This window comes from Argentina anserina, chromosome 4 (assembly GCF_933775445.1).
Source record: "Argentina anserina chromosome 4, drPotAnse1.1, whole genome shotgun sequence".
Taxonomy (NCBI): domain Eukaryota; kingdom Viridiplantae; phylum Streptophyta; class Magnoliopsida; order Rosales; family Rosaceae; genus Argentina; species Argentina anserina.
Genome location: NC_065875.1, coordinates 398033 through 418475, shown reverse-complemented (window position 1 = coordinate 418475; position 20443 = coordinate 398033). Strand labels below are relative to the sequence as shown.

The window sequence follows — 20443 nt, the reverse complement described above, 5'->3', positions numbered from 1 at the left end:
AAAACTACGATTCTACCAACTATTGTGAAGATAACTACATAAACTACTTACTATAAGTATATTTATTTTCATTAATTTTAAAAATTTGTTTGATTTTGTTTTTCTATATTCTGATAAAAGAAGAAAAGTCAAATGGTAACAATGCATAACATACACATATGTATGTCATGAGGCTAGTATACTATAAAGCGAATCCAATACATATGTAGAGTTTTGTCGAAAAAAAAAACACATGTAGGGAACCTTTAACGTATATACGAAAAGAATGGAATGTTGTAGTCTATGAACCAAAAATAAATAACTTGGTACTAATAAAAATCATTGGAATTCGTGGACAACCAATGAGGGACGGTCATAATAAAGTTTACAAGCATGGTAAGCAAGTTCACAATCATAAACGACCTGAGCGATTTCTTTTACTGGCTTCAATGATGGCCAAGGATGAATAGATAAGGATTCAAAATTATCACAGACAACTCAAATGTCATCAACAGTTAGGAATATAAAATCACACAAGGCCACTACATGAAACTGAAACAACAAAGAAGCTTGGTCTTTAGCAGTTGTACAAAACAAATTTATTGAGATCTAAAGACCGAGAGGGAGTTCTATAATGCATCTCAAAACTTTCTTTATAATGCTGAGGCACAGGAAGTAGCTTGCTCATGAAGCTACACCACTTGGCAGAGCATTACAGTATTTGTCTTTGATTTTCCGAAGAAGCTCGGGAGGAACATGCTGATTTTCCTCCTTTGTGAGCCTGAGGCGCTTACTGAGATAAAGAAAATTGTCAGCTCTTTGTTCGGCTATCTGCGCCTCTTCTTCAGGGGCTATCTCCCTTAAAATCACCGTCAGTTGGTGTTTTGGTCTTACTTTAATTCCATTGCCTTTACCGTGGTAGGCTAATCTCTTTTTGCTGAATCCCACAAATCCCTTTCCAATAGATGCCCCAGCTGTTATTTATGAGGGAATCCATAATAAGGAGGGCAGAACTTTTGACAAAATAGAAATAGAGAAATGAAATTTCACTTCGTATGCATTGTTTACCAACAAGTAGACGATCTGGATCCAACCCATGTTTATAAGTCGCATCTGCTCGAGCTGAGAAAATAGCCTGCAAAAAGTAGCTTCTTGAATAAAGTCATCCGGTTGTAAAATATAAAAAAGAAAATCTCCCCTGGAGAGTCTAAAATACATACATTCAAGCATTTAGACATTTGCATCTGCGAGTTGAGGTTTAAATTAAAGCATTTGAGGATTATGTACTTAAACTGATTCCAAATCTTCAATATTCAAATCACTAAATTATATATAGGATGTAAATGTGAAAGTAATGGTTTCTTACCAGATGAAATAGTTGATCACAGGATATTGCACTCCAACTCGTATAGCACATAACAAGTTAGAATTATAAAAATCAATGAAAACCATTCACTCCATCTTGCCTTCAACGCGAAATGTTTTTGTATTGCACAAATAATGTAAACCAGGAATTAATTTTACTTAAACAAGCTTTTTAGCCAAACAAGGTGCAAAATTGCTGACTCACCTGATACACGGTTTTTGCAGCTTGCTTGTCTGTCACTGACAATTGTGACAACACATCTTCAACACGCATACCACGAACAAGTTTGCCAACCAGATCAATCTTGTTAGGGTCCTGAGGAAAAGGGAGAAACTTGAGAATGTTCCCATACATAGTACTTATTGAGAAACCATTTAGGCAATAAGATAATAAGATCTTTAAACTTAAAGATCAAAAACCTAGTAGCAATCTTAACCAATTTTAGCTGTCAACCTAAAGGCATAGAATAACAAACATGGCTACGTATTACAAAAGGCAATCTTAACCAACAAAATAGAAATACGAATACCGAAAAGTAGTGGTCTGTAACACCCCCCCCCACAATGCATTTTCTCTATGTGGGAACACACTCTCAGACTCTTTAAAATGTGATGAGGATAATATCTAAGCTCAATGTTTCGGGCATCAGTGAGATAATATTGCTTGAGCATGCTGCACTTGCAATTTCTCTCTCTCCATTCTCCAATTACATGAATAGACGAGCCTAGAGAAGATGACTTTTATCCAAACACATATAGTGTGCTTGGCTAATAAATTGCGAGGCTTTTACATAGTGCACGTAATCCACGTATTCTGGGTTCACAACACACGCTCTCAGGGGAAAATGGTCCTTGGCTTATTGACAAAGGCGCTTCCCGGTCGTTGAAAGTGAGAGGACTCTGGAGAGGTCATGAACCTGCCTCTAAGTCTCAATTTAGAATGTCCTGCTGCAACCAATATCAATGGTGCAAAAGAATAGCTGTTCTCATAGTTGGAAAAGGCTGCTGCACTCAATGGAAATACAACCTATGTCTTAAAGGTAGCAGAATCGAATGTATGGAGAGCCATAGTGACTTGTACATAAACATTTCCTAACACGAAAACGCAAGAGTCTAATCCTAATTGACACTCTATGCTCCAAAGTGCTCATCTTTTACCCAAAAGAAACAAACTTTGCAAGACAACGACTCTTATAGAGCCACAGATATTTAGTTGCAGACATTGTAAACAAAACCAAGTTTGAGTCTGAGCCCAAAAACAAATGCGAATCGACGTATCGAGTGTACCTGAGTAACACCCTTCAAGACATATTGAACTTGTTTTAAAGCTTGAGGCGGTGGAGTTTGGGTATTGGGACATGGGACATGAGATGAGGATTGCTCAAGTAAGTTCCTTGAACTGGAGATTCCCTGCGGTGACAAAAACCCAAACACAAACCAAGTTAAACAAGTGCAACTCGGAACTGAAACAAAACAAATGGTCAGAGCTATACCGAGTGTTGGGAGCAGAGATAAAAAGGGCGGCGCAGTTGGGTGTCGGATAGTGTTGTTTTCCGAAAATGATGGGTTAGGGATTGAATGCAATTCCTCTGCCAGCCAACCATGGCTTTATAATCAGAGAGTTCACTAGAGTAGAGTAGCAGGAGGACCTAAGCAATCTACTCGAGTGGAACTAGAGGAGGTGGTGGTGGTGGTTCGCCTTCGGCGGAGGAGGAAGACAGAATTATAACGGCTTCTGATCTGATTTTAGAGCGACAAGGCTGGGTTTAGGGGATTACTCCAACTTCTGATAAATTACGAAACGGACTCGGTTTTTATTAAATTTTACAAAGTGAACCATTAATACTGAGAAATGAAATTTGCACTCCTAATTTTACGTTCAACACTCTGTAGTTTCTTTCTACAGTAAGGGATGCCTTATAGTAAATTAACTTTTTTTTTTGTTTAGTGACATGTGAATTTTACCTTAATATAGAAATGACGAGTGTGAATTGTAAAATGTGAAGTGCAAATCTTTCTTTCACGGCTGTAACATGGGTGGTTTCCGTGAGAAGACTTCACCCTTTTGCTTGTTGAGTCCGACTGCCAGGATATTGTTTATGTATTTGAGCAACACCACATTTAATCACTCAAACTTGGATTACTCATGTTCGTCGACAATGCCAATCAAGTTGCTCACCTCTTAGCACAGAAAGGTATTCTTTCATGGAACTTGTTTCACTTGGTAGTAACCGTAGAATTGGTTAAGAAACCGAATTGCAGCTGAATGTGTACCAAGAAACATACATATAAGAAACACAATTAATGCAATGCAAGGATCTATAAGCAAATCAGCCACAAAGAACCAATTAATAATGAATTGAAAACTTGTTAAAACCTCTTACCAACAAACAAAAGAATAGAGAAAGAAACTTGTTACAACTCAGACCGTCTCAACGCTAATTAGGCAAACAAAAACACTGCCTAAATGATGCAACCCGAATTAGTAGACACCCAATACAGTGATTCGTGAATAAACAAACATGCAGTCACACATACACACAACACACACTCAACCTCTAATTCCTGATTGTACACACATTTGCAAACTCAGTCGGCCTTCCCTCTATACTCTATCATCTGGTCCAGCAAGCAAGGCCTGTCATTCGACCATTTTTACATCAAACTTCATGCTAAGGGATTCAACTTCACTGGAGCAAGGGAAGTCGATGTCATAGTGACAAGAAAACTCACATTGCAATCAAGAGCATATTTCCTGGCAAGGAGTATTGCTGCGTTTCTATCTTGCTCCGACTCAAAAGTTAATACAAATGAAAGACCCTTCCTTGGTTGCCAATACACTCCCTTGGTCGCATTAGCAACATCTCCTCTAGCGCCACATAGCTGTACATAGGATATAGTAAGTCTATACGTTCCCTTCTGCTGTGAAACTAATGCTGTAGCGACAAGTTATGAAAATAAAGATTAACTGCATCATTTCCATGGATTATTATGGAGATCATGTTTCAGTCATCCATTATGTTTTAGTTTTTCATTGGGAACAAAAAAGAGGTAGTAGTTTTCAAATAATATACATTATCAAAACAGAAAGACCCTTACCTGCATCGATGAGGAATATATTTCTCTAGACTTTGTAATCCATCCTCTGCATAGCTTCATCCTCACCTTCCCCACATGAAAGACATGAACAGAACGTGATGGAAAATCACGGCCATTCATTTGTGAAATAACAACCTACAAGATTAGATATATAGCTACATAAGAAACGAAAGAAGTGTCACCAAAAGATAACCCATGAATCTACTTATTTTTGGGTACAAACATGTTGGTAAAAGTAAGGAGAAATGTAGAAAATGACTCTCAAGTCAGTCAATACTAAATTGTACAATCAAGAGATACTAATTGCACTCTTCCATTACAATTCATTGCATAATAGTAATCATTAGTTGATTCTCCATAACACATGATACAACACACTAGACTTGAATTAAAACCTTGATCATATCATTCATATGGTAGCAAAGATTAATGCTAATCAGCTTAAGTTAGGAGCAGATGAAAATCGGCTTGAATCAATGATCAAAACACATCCAACACTTCACTTTCTTATTGACTTGAGGATACAAGCTGAATTTCTTGCTGGATTCAATAAATGAATACTAACAAGATCAAGCCCCAAGAAATTACTAGCCCATATATTTTGGGCATTAAAGCGTAAAAGACATTTGGAGTCGTCACCGTTATCAATAGAACTTCACTTGGGTATCCATGAAGTACTTATACTAGCTGAATAAGATCATCAAGCACTTAACAATGAGATATAGGAAAGAAGTAGGAACTTACATGAAATTCCGTGTTAGATTTTCGCAGAAGTGTGTCTATGTAGCTTTCAAGTCCTGCCGCTGTTAAAAGTAATTAGATTTTTTTGTTTCATTTTCTCGAATACAATGGATAATCAGTAAGGATGTCCAAGTCAAGAGATCCAACTCAGATTCCAATGAGAAAATTAAGTGCAGATCAACAACAATCGAGGTCAAACAAAAAACCCTACCAGGATCAATTGGGCCAGCAGTCGTAACGGTCACTTTTTTAACACTGGAAATAATGTCTGCACCTAAGGTTCTTCCAACATCCAAAGGCTCTGGAGCATAACCTAATTTATTGGCACCTGATGAGGTAGGATTACACACAATATAAGTTGGACATTGTATTAGATTTTGTATCAGATATTATTCATTATTTTCATATTTATTTTTGAAGGAACCCTGTACAAGTGAACCAACAACAGAAAAACAGAAGGAGGTAACCATTCTCCACAGAACAAATCAACAGGGAAAGCATATAGGATAGTAAACTTTAGGGGTTAAAATTTCATTGCTGACATTGTCATACAGCAGTTGGAGAAAAAGTTCTATAATAGTGCGAGAGAACCACCTGACCATCATATGCTGCAAATGCAGCCTCATTAAAGGGATACAAATATTATGTCTAGCATTTTAATTGACATTTGGGGTATTGGATTGATATATCTCAAACCTATGAATCAGGACTCAGATTTGATACTATGGTTGTATGAATACCTGAAATAGCTTCATTCAAGCTGCCATCTGGTGAAACACGATACCACTGGATTGAACAGCTTGAAAGCTGTGGAGCATTTTCTGAGCAAGGTTGGATTTGCAGATACGAACCTAGAGTCTCAGAACCAACTATAGCACATCCACGAGCTTTGTTTTCCTCTGCCCTCTTGCTCACTGCCAGCTGAGAAGCATATGGAAATAAAGTAGGCATAGAAATACTAACATCAGGATTTCTGGAAGTTGCATAAACAATAGAGATATTGACGAAATGAAAAGGAAATGTTGTATCAGAGTAATCACGAACAATTACACGAAACATAGGAAAAGTTTGCTGAGACCTCAACCCATAACTGAGTCAATATTGGTTTTACACAGCTTTCATAATAGCACCAGAAAATTAGCAGAAATAAACTTCTAAATGGGTCGAACACTCAGGGATAGAGTTTCAAGATGCAGATAAAGGACCTGCAGCACTTGTTCTGAGAGTGATGCCTATGTAGATTGCAAAAATGATACTGATATCAAATCACTACTTGGAAATAAAAGGACAACTGTTGGAGGATCTTTCTTCTCCCTCATTCTACTAAGAGATTCAACTCTCAATATAACTCATACAGGTTCTTTAGGTCTCTAACATAGTGTTTTTTTTAAAAAAATTCCTGAGGGAAGATAGCTGTTTCTACAGCAGACCCCAACAACAATTTGGTTCTGCCGTGAGTTCTTTATTAAACCTTAAGGTTCATGTTTATCTGGATTATAGTATAGAAGCCATACATGCATACCAAAAAGAAATGAGATATCTGAGTATAATCTCTACTGTACAGACCTCTTTCTGAAGCTTCACTGAGACTATGCATTTTTCTCGAATCTGTGTTCGTAATGCACGAAGCTCATGTTCCATATCCATGACCTGAAGTTTATTGCACCAAGGTTAGTTATGTAATCCAAATATAGAATAAAAAATGCTGGCTAGTCTGACTAAAATTAAATTTCTTATCAGTAGGTGTAGCTATGGAGTCGCAATGATAAGAAAGTGGCAGGTCTACCGTGTTGAAGGGTAAACAAAATCATTCTACTTTATAAGTCCAAGAAAATTTGCAGCATATAATAATGAGTGGTTCTCAACAAAATTCTAATTAGTAGTGTAGTACCATTTATAAGACAACTGAAAGGCATACTTTGTCAGATTAAATATTAAGAAAAAATCATTTTAAACAAGCACGGAATGAGGCTACATATGCTTGAAGTGTTGCTATAATGGTTTATCACTAAAAAACACGAAAGTTGCTGCAAGTGTTGCTCTAATTCACTACTAGAGCTGCTCCAATACTAAACTGAGAGTTTTAATTATGTACGTGAGGCATATGCTTTATTAACTATTAGTTCAACCATAAGGTATTAATTTCCTTTGATAGACCCACGTGTAATGCTTTCAATAAACTTTACAAACTCATGGATTAGTTCAAACAAGTAGCATCAAGAATAGCATAAATCCAATACTGAAAAAAGGACTTGAGCTTCAGTGAATAGCACAACACCTTGCTTGGCTGATGCATCAATTTAATTCTCCTAGCTTCCTGGACCACCTCAACTAGTTCCTCCACATCCTGGATTTTCAAATACAACATAAGAGACCATCAGTTTCTTTGATGTAGAAATGAACGGTCAAGCTTCTGACACTACTTTCTGTTATGGGTATATGTGATATCCCAATTCCATTCACTACAAAAGATGTATAATATGATGAGAAAGAGAATTATATGGACTTTATTTGAACCTGTTATGGGTATATGTGATATCCCAATTCAATTCACTACAAAAGATGTATAATATGATGAGAAAGAGAATTATATGGACTTTATATGAACCTGTTTTTTAGGATCTTCTGTAGCTCTGCTTCGTTCTTCAAGAGCCTCTCCAATTCTTTTGACTATTCCCCTTGCACTTTCAATTTCAGCACAGGCAAAAGATTTCTCTTGGTTGACCAGCTTTTTAGCATCCTCAGAAGTCTATATATGAAAAAGCAAACAAAATCAGAAGCAATTTCATGTTACTTGATTTATAATAATTTAATGGGTGAGCCGATCCAATTTAGGGGCTTTTGGAAGGAACTGAAGCTGAGGGATTAGGAAAACTGAAGCTGGTCATTCAGTTGCATGCATGTTATCACAATTACAACAGATTCACATCTGATTGCTAGATGTAGAATTCTAAGATGGAAGAGTTTCTGTTATCTTTCTCTTCCTAAGAGTTACTGACGGTCCTATACAGAAATAAATTTCTAGAGAAGACATATGCATATTCTTTAAGGCGCAACAGACCTGTTTGAGAAAGCTGGCTAGCTTTTTCACTTCAAACTTGTCCTGTATCAATTCTCCTTCCTTTTGAGTCAACTTTACAGCTAAAGCTTCCACCTGCAAAGAAGACAGATGGATATGTTTAGAATTCCAATTCACCAAAATGTAATACAATACCAAAGATAATGAAACTGAAGGTATACGTAGTTTACATAATCAAATTTTATCTACTACATTTGCTACACAGTATTATCAAAAGTTCACAAGTCAATTGGTCAAGTAATGCCTTTCAAACCCTGGAATTGAAACAACCAAAAGACCTCTGAACCGGCAGACGGTCACTCATACTTTGGTTTTCAAAGAAATATAAAACATACAAGGGAATATGTTACAAGGATACTTCATTTAATTATTAAAGCACTGTGGTAGTTAAAGTGAATGAAATCATACGCATCCCACAATGTTCGTTAATATGAGCGGGGCAATTAAAACCAAAGTTCATGGAGAACTAACCATTGAAATAGCTTCCTCCACATCCTCCTTGTTTCTCCCTGCTAAAAGCCCTCTCAAATATTCCAATGCATCTCTAAGCTTCTTCAAAAGAACATGTCCTTCCAAAGAAGCCACTTCTCTAATGTTTGCCTGTTTTTTTTAAATTAAAAATGGAAGAGCGCAACTTGTCATCATTCCATTATATTTGTATGAGCTTTAGGACATCAAGAACGAAAACTGATGAAAGTGTAGAAAAAGCCAAAAAAGGAACCTCTTCAGACAATTTAGCAGCGGCAGCCAAGTTCTTATCAAATTTACTGGCAAGGTCGCGAACTGAAAGGCGTTTATGCTGCTCTGACAATTGGTTGGTTTCTTCTTCCACTACCTCTTTTAAGGATGGACCATCGCTACCACCCTTCGGCTCGTCCAGTATCTGATTATCAGGTCCTAATTTGTACTTCGGGAAACCATTAGAAATGAAGCTGACATCAGCTGAAACTGAAAGAACCCCCCCTGTTGTGAAATTCACTTCAAATTCAGGACTTATCTTCGTCATTACTTCAGATTATATCCTCTGCTGAAGCCAAAACAAAGGTAGACCTCAGTAATATTTATTAAAAAACAATCAGATCTTCTTAACAAGAACCATAAAAAGTATTTAATGATCAAACCAGCAGATGCATACATGTTCGACATCCCACCTATTCCCAGACTTCTTATCAGGGAAGCTCAATCCAAAAGAGAGATAGAAGATTGAAATTCAATCATCCATCTTAGATCAGATAATCTTAGTATCTCTGATGACTAGAGATTAACTCAATACCCATAACACTCATCTGTTCCTATTTACAAACCGAACCATCATAGGAAACTACATTCCAAAGTTTTTCCACATATTATGATCGTCATCAAGCAGACCACAAAATATCTAAAAAGGTATACTAAAGTACAAACATTATGCTAATCACTATGCAATATGTAGCTCACAAATGCAAATAGGAGCAACCCAGAAGTTCAAACACATGCAACTCCATCCAGCACAGCCTAAATCAAACACTTCAATGCATGAACTAAAACCCAGCTGAGCACCCAAAACAAAATGAAAATAAGAAAAGAAAAAATATAAATGTAGCTTCATAAAGTGTAATTAAGCATACTTACAGATCATAACAGAAGGTCCAACCAGAACAATATGGTAAGAGATCCTCCTCTGTTTCTTGTTGTTCCAACTTCCAACTAGAAAGTATAGAAACACAGGAAAGTATAAGACAGCCCAGCCAGAAACAACAAGAGGAAGAAGAAGCAGGAGAAGAATCTAAAGAAGTGGGTTGGGTTTTGCTTTTTCAAAAGCATAAAGAAAAAGCCTTCAAAATGGTCCCTTTTGCATTCCAGTTCTTCTTTTAACCTTCATCATCATTGTAAACTCTGTAAATAAGTGTCGCAAATTGAAACACTGTCCCCGCTCTACTTGGGTTCACGCGCCGGCCCCATGTACTGACTCCGGACCCAGCCCCAACGGCCAGGTTGGTAGCCCAGTCCACAGTGGCGCGTGACAACTTGCGCGTGACATTATTATAGTATCCTATGTCTAGTCTCTCAGACTCAGATGAGAAATTGTAGTATTCTAATTGGATCGAATTAAAAATGACTAAAGGTCCCAACTTTACTAAAACCCAACATAGGGAGAGAGAGACACTAGGGTTTTGGAGTTATCTGTCAACATTGAAGAGTTGATGGCCTAAAATGGTGGTGGCGCTCAGATCAGCTTGTCGCAGATTGTTCTCCTCCGACATCAAAAGTTTGGGTCTTGGGAATCTAAGACCCTCCTATGTTTCACTTCAGATTGAGTGGCTTCAGAGACTCATCAGCTCAGAAACTCATGTGGGTTGTCTCCAGAAGAAGCAAAGTTGGCAGCCAGAAAGGTAGAGCTGCAATCCCCAAAAAGAGCACACTCTGTTTTGGCTCTTTTGAGCAGCCATGGCTTATCAGAACTTGGTCAGAACAAAACCAAATATCCTTGTGGCTGATCCTGAGAAGACCCTTTCACCCAAGATTGAAATTTTCAGATCTGTTGGGATTTCAAGGGAGGACCTTGCTGGAGTTCTGGTTTTCAATCCATATCTTTTGAGTAGAAGCTTGGAGAATCAGATTAAGCCCTGTTATAATTTCCCAGGAGAATGTTGTGGCGGTTTTGAGACGCAGGTCTTGGATGTTCTTGCAGAATTATTCAAAAAATGTGGTACCCAATATTGAGCATTTTGAGAGAGTTGGGTATGCCGAGCTCATGCATTTCTCTGTTGCTTGCTCATGAGCCTCAAGTCTTGATGTACAGTGTTGAGGTCATTGATCAGCTTGTGGATGAGCTTAGGGGGATGGGATTTGATTTGAAGAAGTCGAGTTTTGTTGTGGCAATGAGAGCATTGTGTGGGGAGAGCTGCAGGGCAATCTGGAATCTAAATCGAGACATCTTTAAAAGCAGTTGGGGTTGGTCTGATGATGATGTTCTGTCTGCTTTTAGGAAGTGCCCTCAATGCATGAATTTGTCTGAGAAGAAAGTTATGCAGGCAATGGATTTTCTGGTGAATAAGATGGGATGGTCTGCATCAATTATTTCCACATACCCTGTCATATTGTGTTTCAGTTTTGAGAACAGAATCATCCCAAGGTGTTCCGTTCTCAAACTTTTGATGAAGAAAGGATTGGTGGATGAAAATTTGAGCCTGATGACTGCTGTGTTGCCCGCAGAGAAGCGATTCAAGCAGAAGTTTGTGACCAAATATGTCAGAGAAGTGCCTGAGCTGTTGAGTGTGTATCAAGGGGAGCTTGATGTGCAGGCAGTACTCGATGTGCAGGATGTATGATCGTTCGAGTTCCGATTGGTGTCTGTTGCCACACAAACTCATTGGTAGTCCCTTGTATCCCCATCTTTACAATTCAGTTAATGTTATCAAGTTAGAGTTTTTAAAATTCCCCAGTTTACCTTTTAAATTCTGAATGCTTTCCCAAGTTTCCTTCTCAATTCCTTGTAGTTTGCATGATTCTACATTTATTTGCTATTTAGGTCACATCTAAAGGGAAATTATGATAAAATTGGTTACATCTTGATCAACGAATGTGTAGAAGACCTTAACAAAATGCAAATGAGAACTAAGAAATGCTGTAATATGAAATTGGGTCTAGATCAACATGTATGTATGCGACATGTTATTCTAAGGACAAAATATTTACTCTTTCTACTTTAGTTTCGACCGATCACTCCTTATGCTTCCAATTGACCGTTAATTTACAGATATTATAATTTAAATGACATTCTTACCCCATTCTTTCTTCTCTCTCTCTCTCTCTCTCTCTCTCTCTCTCTCTCTCTCTCTCTCTCTCTCTCTCTCTCTCTCTCTCTCTCTCTCTCTCTCTCTCTCTAGGTTGGTCTTGGACCTTTCAAAACCGTGTTTCTGCCGTTCCAGGCCAGAGTGTTGTGTAGCTTTTGACGAGTCAATATTGCATGATGATAGAGAGATGGATATTTCCTATCAAATTATGAGACTTCATGATCGAGATATAGATAGAGGCCCGGCCAGAGATCGAAGTAGCCAACCATATATTTGTATATGCGTGCAGTGTTAGTCTATCTAACAAGTTGAGGCTTGACCAATCACAAGACTTTCGATATAAACCGACTTATAATCGAATACAATCCAAGTCTTCCAATTCCTTGCACGCAGCTTCGATTTTTGAAGCCAATGCCGGTTTTGGGGAGATGATGGCTGTGTTTGGTAATGCTTATTGGCTCTGGTAATTATAAGTTAAGTCAAATGTTGTGTTTGGTAATCCAGCTTCTTGTCAGTGGCTTCCATAAGTAATGGCTTTTTCTTTCTATAAGCCAAAGCTGATCGACACCTCCTTTTAGAAGCAGAAGCCCGTTGCAATACTGTAGCGGTAAACACTGTAGTAAAATGAATCTTCTGTAATACCGATAGGTACCCTTGTATGCTTCCATGAATTACAGAGAATTGCCATGAAACCCTCGTCTTCTCTTAACAAGGGCGCCGCTCTCTGAATCTCTCACTCCATTCTCTCTTTGAACGACATCAATCGACACTGGGTTCAATCACGATTCGTGAATGACCGATCACAGTTTTGGGTTTAAGCAGGCTGTCATCTTCATCATCAATCAAGATTTTGTGTGTAAGAATCAAAATCAAGCACTGGGTCTTAGACTCCTGGCAATCTGATTCAAGGTTAGTCCTTTAGCAATCTCAGTTTCAAATTTGACTCTTAATTTGTTCTAGGTTGTATGTAATTCGGCATGTGAGTGCTATATATGTTTATGATGAAATTTGTTCAGCAATTTAACCGAATCTCTCTTGATATTTCTTGATCTGGTCTCTCTTCTTCTTTTGCTTTCAAGTTCTCAACTAGCCAGTGATGAAGGATAGTACACCTATCATTGGGTTGTAGCCCAGACAAAGTTTTCTATATCTTTGAATCACCAAGGCTTAATTATCCTAATTAGTGAGAGGGAAGAATGTTAGCCCAGTCGTGTATCTGTGTCAAACATAGTTAGCTTGTTGATAATTGTTCAATTCATGTTTTTCCTAAATATTATTCATTTTTTTCACTGTAATTGCACTTTCCTAATTCAGATTGCATCAAAATTTAATGTGTTCTACACATTTAACGTGAATATGTTTTATTATATATACTTGTATTGTATGAATTGATTTTTGGTTTTGCAAAACTAAACTCATTTTAGCATTTTAATCAAATGAACATTTAGCTAGCCCAGTCTCATTCTAAGTTCTGGCTCTGTCCCTGCAACTAGCTACTGTATAGTGAAACCTTTTTATTGAAATGTTATAATAGATTGATTACGAGCTGTGTATGGATTTGGCATTATGAAGTAAACTTTGTTAGCTTTTTTTATATATATTGGTTACCTAATAATTGTTGGACCCTTGTAACATTCCTCAAAGTTCTACAATATGTTAGTCTCATTTGGAAATTTATGTTTGGATTTCCAAATCTTAAAGCAACTTGTAAGTGAAACCAGACATAAATAAACTATGTGGAATGAAGTAGACAGGTTGTAAGTTTGGACGTCTATGAATTTATGGGTGTTTGTTGATGCATATTTAGAAATCATGCATTTGGTTTTCATGGAATCTTGATTCATGTGCTTTAAGGATAGTCAAATCTCTTACATGGTAGAGACCAGTTAGTAATTTTCAATGAGGGTTTATGTTTATATTTTTATGTTTGTGTATGGATTGTTAAATTGTTATTCCAGATTCTACTTTAGTTTTGTTTTTTTTGTTTATATGCCTCAGTTGCTAGCAATTAAATAGCTTGACATGCTCTTGAATCTTGATGACAAGAGCCAAGTGAATTGCATATTATACCAGATTAAATGAACAAAGAAAAATTATACGAGAAAAATAATTTCATCAATTAGATTACAATGCTAAATTGACTGACCATATCATGATATCAAATGTCGTAGTTGTCCACATTGGTTTGTTGTACTTATCATAGCCATTGAAACTACAAATTGAAACCAATTAGTAGATAATTCCACCTAAGAAGAATAATTAAAACTGAAATGTTATAAGTAACAAAACAAAAGAGTTTGTATTCCAACTCACAGTGTTCAATTCAAAACTCACTGTAACCATGAGTTTCTTGACTTTCTCCAGTACAATCCATACTTTCTCCAAGAAACACACAACAAAACTCATGCATACTTTCTTACCTGTTTTTCATTTGTATGTCATTGTGCAAGCAGGTTCTAAAATCATCTAGGAGCTTGAAAGTTAATGAAACATATATAGCTTAAAGAATATGGATTTTACGAAATCAACTTAATATCACTAAAGTAGATATTGCAAAGTGAGGTACATGAGCATGAAGGACTAAGAACTATCCCACAACCTATCATTGATCATAACATAACACTTGGAGGCAGTAATAGTTCTAGACTTCTTGCTACATTTTTGAACTAATCTACTACCAAACTAAAATATGTCCTAAATTTGAAATCATTGGCAGACAAGCTAGCTAGGAATCTGCTCCCATAAGTTTACTCATTATAATTTGACCACTTGATATGCATCTAAATCAAGTCGAATGAATTTAACAAGTTGCCTGTCATCAAACAAATTTATTAAAAAGCTTAAAAATTGGTTTAAATAGACTTACACAACAGTCCCAATCCAATTTGCCTAAGTAATCAAATATGTAGAGGACCTGGAAAACCAAAACACATTCAAGTGCTTAACTATTAATAGGATGTGAACTAAAACTATGATTCTTATGTACTGATAATTGTACCAAGCTTCAATCAGAATGATGATGTACATTTGAATATATATTCTATTGGAAAATCTCCACTAAGCAAAATAAAAAATGAAACCCAAATACAAATTCAACATCATTGCATTTTTCATACCTAAATTACATGGAGCAGCTACCTGTAACAAAGGGGGGAAATACAAATAAATAAACAACACAAAAACTAACAAAAAATTTCCTAAAATCAATAATAATAACAGAACTGGAGAAGGAGAAGAGCTTTGGTTGGGGTGTTGGGCATTCGTTTTTCTAATTTCTTTATGCAGCTCGGGGGTGTTTGCAATAAGCAGTATCGTTGTAGTGTACAGTCTTGCTGCTTAATGAGCTGAGTAAGGAAGGGTGTTTGTAACAGTTTTTCAGTGAAACTGGTAGTTACTTGTATAGTGGGGGTACTTTTGGATGTTGAATTCATGTGATTCTTATCTTATATACATTGTTCTTCCTTTGTGCTTGTTTCTCTGTTTTTCCTAGAGTTTGTGTACTAGAATTTCTGAAACATAATTGCTTTATGTGGGTACTGGCTAGTTTAGATATATTTCTCTAAGTTTCCATCAATCTATATTCTGTCAAGGTACCTTGTTAGTGTACAAACCCAAGTTGTACACAGTGAATGCAGTCAAGCAAATGATAAAATGAAATCTTAATCAATATAATTGCACCGTAAGTTAATCATATCACAACTTTAACAAGTATAACTCTTTCAAATTGTTCAATTTACAGGGAAAAACTCAAGGACTTGGATACAAAGAATTTTTAAGGAGAGAGCTACAATAAAAGAAAATCAGTAGTGTTCCCAAGTATGCTTCTCAAATTCAAACCTTAACAACTCATGAACTATATACTTGAACATCATGTTAACTTATGTATTTGGTGACATGTGCATGTTCTTGTATAGTTATGTACTTGATTGTGTGTTTTCATTACGTATATGTGATAGATGCCAAATTCCAAAGAACAAGCTAGTTGGAATGAGAATTTAGTTGAAGTTTTTGTTGACCTATGTATCAAGGAGGTGCATAAAAATTCAAAGTCAGGTTCTCACTTTAGTTCAAATGGATGGAAGACTATTGTCAAATGTTTTGTTGAACAAACCGGAAAAGATTATACTAGAAAACAACTTAAAAATAAGTGGGATTCCCTTAAAGGTGACTGGAAATTATGGAAAACATTGAAGAGTGTAAAGACCGGTCTTGGGTGGAATCCCATCCTCAACACTATTGATGCGGATGAGGAGTTTTGGCGTGAACAAATTGGGGTATGTGAATCAGTTTCTTTCTATTTATTTATTGATAAATATATTTTACAATGGACTGTTTTTCAAACATCTTATGATAAATGATATTGTTTTTATGTATATTACAAAGGAATATGCAAGGTTTAGAAAAAAGGGAATATCACCTGAGTTTGAAGCTAAGTTGGATCAGCTGTTCTTAGGTACTACAGCCACTGGAAAACATGCATGGGCACCATCTTCTACACTTCTTATCCCAGATAGTCCAGAGGAAGGTGATAATGATATCCACTGTGAAGGTAGTGGTGACTCTGATGAGAGAGATGTATCCACTAACACTTTGCCTAAGAGGAGAAGAAGTGATAGAGCTATGAAAGATAAGGGAAAACTTCCTGCAAAGAAGGATAAGGTTGGAGGTGCTGCTCAGTTGGCCAAAGAAATTGGTAGAATGTGTTCAGCAATTGAAAGTAGAAGTACTGCATCTTCAGCAGTCCATAATGCCCGCACTAATATTGTCGAAGTAATGAAAGATGTCACTGCATTGCCTGGAGCTGAGCAAGGCACTAGCTTGTGGTTCTTTGCTACTCGACTGTTTTTGAGTCCAGAGAAGAGAGAGATGTATTGTACTATGGATGATCCTAGCATGAAGTTAGAATGGTTGAAGTTTGAGATGACCGAGAAATGAGCTTATGTTATTTATGAGAGATAATTGGTTTTGTATTTTCATATCATACCCCAAGTTTGAATGTTACTTAAGACCATGAAACTATATTTTATCTTCTATATTTCATCATGTTGACACCCTTTATATATATGTATCTGAGTTTTATTATATTTTTGTATCTTTATTAAACTGTTGATCATTAAATTATATGAATATTTTTCATTTATATGATTTACATGTTTAGCCCTTAAAATTTGCAGGTTTTGTCATTGAATTATGAATAATTCAGGTCATGATGATGAAGTTGACGAAGAGATATTCTTGCGAGCTGTACAACTTAATGCTCTGCTGATTCAACATTATTATGAGAAGTATGTTCACAAAACTCCTTGCATGACATCTGAACAAACAGGTTATAGGTGGATAATGGAAGTTTTAGGTGGGAATGAAACTCGGTGTTATAATGCTTTTAGAATGCAAAAAAATGTATTTTATCGCTTATGTACTGATTTGGAAGTTATAAACAAGGAGTTGTTAGGTTCAAATAGAACTAGTCATATGGAGGTCTTAGGAATGTTATTGTATTTGTTAGGACAAGGATGTGGAATTAGATCGGTAGGAGAACGATTTCAGCATTCTAGTGAAACCGTGTGTAGATATATTAGTGAAGCACTTGATCTAGTGTGTGAGCTAAGCAAAAAGTTAATTAAACCATAAGATCCTGAGTTCAATGGAGTTGCGCCGGAGATAATGAGGGATATAAGATATTATCCATATTTTAAGGTAATTTTATTGTTTACTTACAAATATTTGAGGATATAATTATCTATAATAATTGTCAAATAACAACATTATTTACAGGATTGCATTGGGGCTATTGATGGAGTGCATATTCCTGCTTCAATATGTGATGACGAAAAAACTCCATACATCAATAGGAAAGGATTTCCATCACAAAATGTTATGGCGGTATGCAATTTTGATATGCAATTTATCTTTGTATGTGCGGGTTGGGAAGGATCAGCTCATGATACAAGAGTATTATAATCGGTTCTTCGAAATCCTAATATGAACTTTCCTCATCCTCCACCAGGTAATATATTTAATTTTAGTCATTTTTTTTCATTTCAATTCATGCTTCAAATGACATTTTTTAAAATTTTATTACATGATAATTTTGTAGGAAAATATTATGTTGTGGATTCAGGATATTCCACGATGTCTGGGTTTTTTGGTCCTTATAAAGGGCCACCACAACACTTCCAACAATATCGTGGGCGAGAACCAAGAAATAAAAGAGAATTATTTAACCAAGCACACTCTTCACTTAGAGGAATTATTGAAAGGTCATTTGGAGTTTGGAAAAAAAATGGAAGATTTTAAAAGACATGCAAGGATATTCATTTGAGAAGCAAGTGAAGATTGTCATCGCTACTATGACACTTCATAATTATATCCGAAGATATGCACAACGTGATAGACATTTTGTCCGAGGCGAAGGAAGGGAAGGTGGTGGAGATGAGGAAGAAAATGATGATGACGTAGGAGAACAAAATCATCATGGCGCACAAGAAATGGATATATTAAGAAATATGATTACTCAAAGTTTAATGGATGCGCGTGATTGAGTATTTATATATCTACATGATCCTAATCAAAACCAAGTTATTAATATAAGAATATATTGGTTTTAAGATAATTTAAAAACTATCCAATATTAATATATCATTTTTTTGTTTATTGTTTTAAATTAAAATTGACCAAAAATTATTTTACATGTCCAAATTAGTCATTTGACAAATTAAAAGCATAAGTCAGTTTGAGTTTACCAAACACTCTGTTATGGCTTCTGCCACGAACAGCCACTTATATAAGCCAGTTTACCAAACAGTCAGCTACTTTATTTATCAGCCACTTATTTTCAGAAATCAGCATAAGCCAGTTTTTTTAATAAGCTCAGCTGTACCAAAACACAGCCGATATCCAACACTGCTTTTCTCACTTTGGGTAGGTTGATTCTTTTACTCAAAGTGCCATCTCTAAGGTCAATGCATAAGTCACTCCAAAGCCCTTCAGATGCGATAAAGGACTGGACTATGCTGTAGCCTGTAGGCAAAAGTCGAGGTTATGAACTCTACTTGATCAGAGAAGAAGAGGCCAAGAAGGAGATGACAATATGTAGCTTGTTTACTGTCTCCACTTGAAATGACTTCTTTTGGGCTGCAAGTGAATGACTTGGTGTTTTCCTGTTTGATTTTGAATTCCTGACTTGCATAGTAGTAGTGGGTTGTAGCCGTTCCTGCAGTTAGTCCTCCCCTTGTTTTGAACTGTTTGCTGCTGTATAAGAATTCTAGGATCTTTCCTCCTTCGCTTGTTGGATAAACCCTACCAAGTTTATGAAAAATAGCCAGTAAAAGAAATGTACTTTCATTTTAATCATTGGTCTAACACACACTAATAAATTAGTTCAGCCATATTAAAAGGCTAATGACGAGAACGACATAAGTTAAGCTGCAGCCAGCCTGAAAATTTGAAGCGTAGTCTGTGCGCTATGGCGAGAAAAGGGTACATTTGTCTTCCTTCGGTCGTTCCGGAACTAAAAACCAATGACACAGGAAGCTTATTAGACTCATCAAGATTGCAAAAGATGACACCAAAGTCCAAAACTTGGTTCTAATTCTTTAAAAACCAATGTAACAGCAGAAATGTTCATAGCAGATATAAGACGTACAACAAGGTCTGGTTAAAACTAAACACTGAATCCTTCAGTTATAGCCTTTATGCAGAACATAAACACACAGGAACTAACCTCAAAGAGAGAGTAGTCAGAGGTTGTTGGGTAAGTATAGGAGACGAGTACCCATTTGCAATTCTCAAAATGTAAGGCTCTAAATCCGCATGTGAAACAAGAGGAACCAAAGAGGTGTATAGTGACTCCAATACACATGCATCAACCTTATGGATGTCGACGTCCCCCAACCATTTCCTGAGATACTCCACCCCCCAATGCAGCTCAACTATTCGCCTCAGCGTCTGCGTTTGAACCGACTCTGCGTTCTCCGATACATCTTCAAACCACCGAATGATGTCATGGCCGTTGCTGTGGTTATTGCACACTACATCGGGCTCCATTTGAGAAGGCTACCTGAGAAGTACTACAGAAATGAAGTTTCTACGAGTATCTCTAATTCTCCATACTATATGGTAGTGCACACTGCACATCATATATATGATTATACATAGGCCCCTGTACATATAAACATAAAGTCATAAAGATGCTTATATTCAATCATCTCCTCTGATAGATTTGTGTTTATTGTCATTTACTGAAAAGCTCAACCAACCTCCTCATGTTGCAGAAGCTCCGTCCATCTTAGAAACAGTACGTTAATTTGTAGACCACTCAACATGTATAGAGTCATCCTTGTCTGAGAGAAGAAGAAGAAGAAAGAAACACAGGAGAAGAAAGAATGGGGTAAAAATGTCATTT

At 36.5% G+C, this 20443-nt stretch overlaps 4 protein-coding genes and 1 pseudogene across 4 annotated transcripts; 2 read left to right on the top strand and 3 right to left on the bottom strand.

Moving 5' to 3' along the window:
• Window positions 1-442: 442 nt before the first annotated feature.
• On the bottom strand, window positions 443-3051 carry LOC126790530 (uncharacterized). Its single transcript, XM_050516799.1, has 5 exons — window positions 2838-3051; window positions 2632-2754; window positions 1550-1660; window positions 1048-1114; window positions 443-953 (listed from the first exon to the last, which is right to left on the bottom strand). The coding sequence occupies exons 1-5, from the start codon at window positions 2946-2948 to the stop codon at window positions 664-666; spliced, it is 702 nt and encodes a 233-aa protein (XP_050372756.1). The 5' UTR covers window positions 2949-3051; the 3' UTR covers window positions 443-663.
• A 615-nt stretch (window positions 3052-3666) lies between these two features.
• Window positions 3667-9281, bottom strand: LOC126790523 (stomatal closure-related actin-binding protein 3). Its single transcript, XM_050516789.1, has 12 exons — window positions 8985-9281; window positions 8735-8863; window positions 8246-8338; window positions 7793-7933; window positions 7463-7531; window positions 6751-6834; window positions 5925-6105; window positions 5396-5512; window positions 5188-5246; window positions 4444-4578; window positions 4078-4227; window positions 3667-3982 (listed from the first exon to the last, which is right to left on the bottom strand). The coding sequence occupies exons 1-12, from the start codon at window positions 9267-9269 to the stop codon at window positions 3950-3952; spliced, it is 1476 nt and encodes a 491-aa protein (XP_050372746.1). The 5' UTR covers window positions 9270-9281; the 3' UTR covers window positions 3667-3949.
• A 1175-nt stretch (window positions 9282-10456) lies between these two features.
• Window positions 10457-15814, top strand: LOC126790737 (transcription termination factor MTEF18, mitochondrial-like; annotated as a pseudogene).
• A 181-nt stretch (window positions 15815-15995) lies between these two features.
• Window positions 15996-16974, top strand: LOC126790736 (L10-interacting MYB domain-containing protein-like). The gene is made up of 2 exons (XM_050517080.1): window positions 15996-16313; window positions 16423-16974. The coding sequence occupies exons 1-2, from the start codon at window positions 15996-15998 to the stop codon at window positions 16972-16974; spliced, it is 870 nt and encodes a 289-aa protein (XP_050373037.1).
• A 1900-nt stretch (window positions 16975-18874) lies between these two features.
• On the bottom strand, window positions 18875-20085 carry LOC126790735 (indole-3-acetic acid-amido synthetase GH3.10-like). Its single transcript, XM_050517079.1, has 3 exons — window positions 19763-20085; window positions 19145-19338; window positions 18875-19059 (listed from the first exon to the last, which is right to left on the bottom strand). The coding sequence occupies exons 1-3, from the start codon at window positions 20083-20085 to the stop codon at window positions 18875-18877; spliced, it is 702 nt and encodes a 233-aa protein (XP_050373036.1).
• Window positions 20086-20443: the final 358 nt, after the last annotated feature.

What these genes read in the sequence shown, in the direction of transcription:
- LOC126790530 (XM_050516799.1), bottom strand. Translation starts at nt 2,948, where the DNA reads ATGGTTGGCTGGCAGAGGAATTGCATTCAATCCCTAACCCATCATTTT. An exon ending in TCTTGAAGGGTGTTACTCAG is followed by an intron (nt 1,661 to 2,631) that starts GTACACTCGATA and finishes CCTTTTCCTCAG; the next exon opens with GACCCTAACAAGATTGATCT. An exon ending in TCCAGATCGTCTACTTGTTG is followed by an intron (nt 954 to 1,047) that starts GTAAACAATGCA and finishes CATAAATAACAG; the next exon opens with CTGGGGCATCTATTGGAAAG.
- LOC126790523 (XM_050516789.1), bottom strand. Translation starts at nt 9,269, where the DNA reads ATGACGAAGATAAGTCCTGAATTTGAAGTGAATTTCACAACAGGGGGG. An exon ending in CAGTGAAGCTTCAGAAAGAG is followed by an intron (nt 6,106 to 6,750) that starts GTCTGTACAGTA and finishes TATGCTTCTCAG; the next exon opens with CTGGCAGTGAGCAAGAGGGC. An exon ending in TATATTCCTCATCGATGCAG is followed by an intron (nt 4,228 to 4,443) that starts GTAAGGGTCTTT and finishes TCCTATGTACAG; the next exon opens with CTATGTGGCGCTAGAGGAGA.
- LOC126790736 (XM_050517080.1), top strand. Translation starts at nt 15,996, where the DNA reads ATGCCAAATTCCAAAGAACAAGCTAGTTGGAATGAGAATTTAGTTGAA. An exon ending in TTTGGCGTGAACAAATTGGG is followed by an intron (nt 16,314 to 16,422) that starts GTATGTGAATCA and finishes TATATTACAAAG; the next exon opens with GAATATGCAAGGTTTAGAAA.
- LOC126790735 (XM_050517079.1), bottom strand. Translation starts at nt 20,085, where the DNA reads ATGGAGCCCGATGTAGTGTGCAATAACCACAGCAACGGCCATGACATC. An exon ending in CTGACTACTCTCTCTTTGAG is followed by an intron (nt 19,339 to 19,762) that starts GTTAGTTCCTGT and finishes TAAACTTGGTAG; the next exon opens with GGTTTATCCAACAAGCGAAG. An exon ending in AGTCATTTCAAGTGGAGACA is followed by an intron (nt 19,060 to 19,144) that starts GTAAACAAGCTA and finishes TTTTGCCTACAG; the next exon opens with GCTACAGCATAGTCCAGTCC.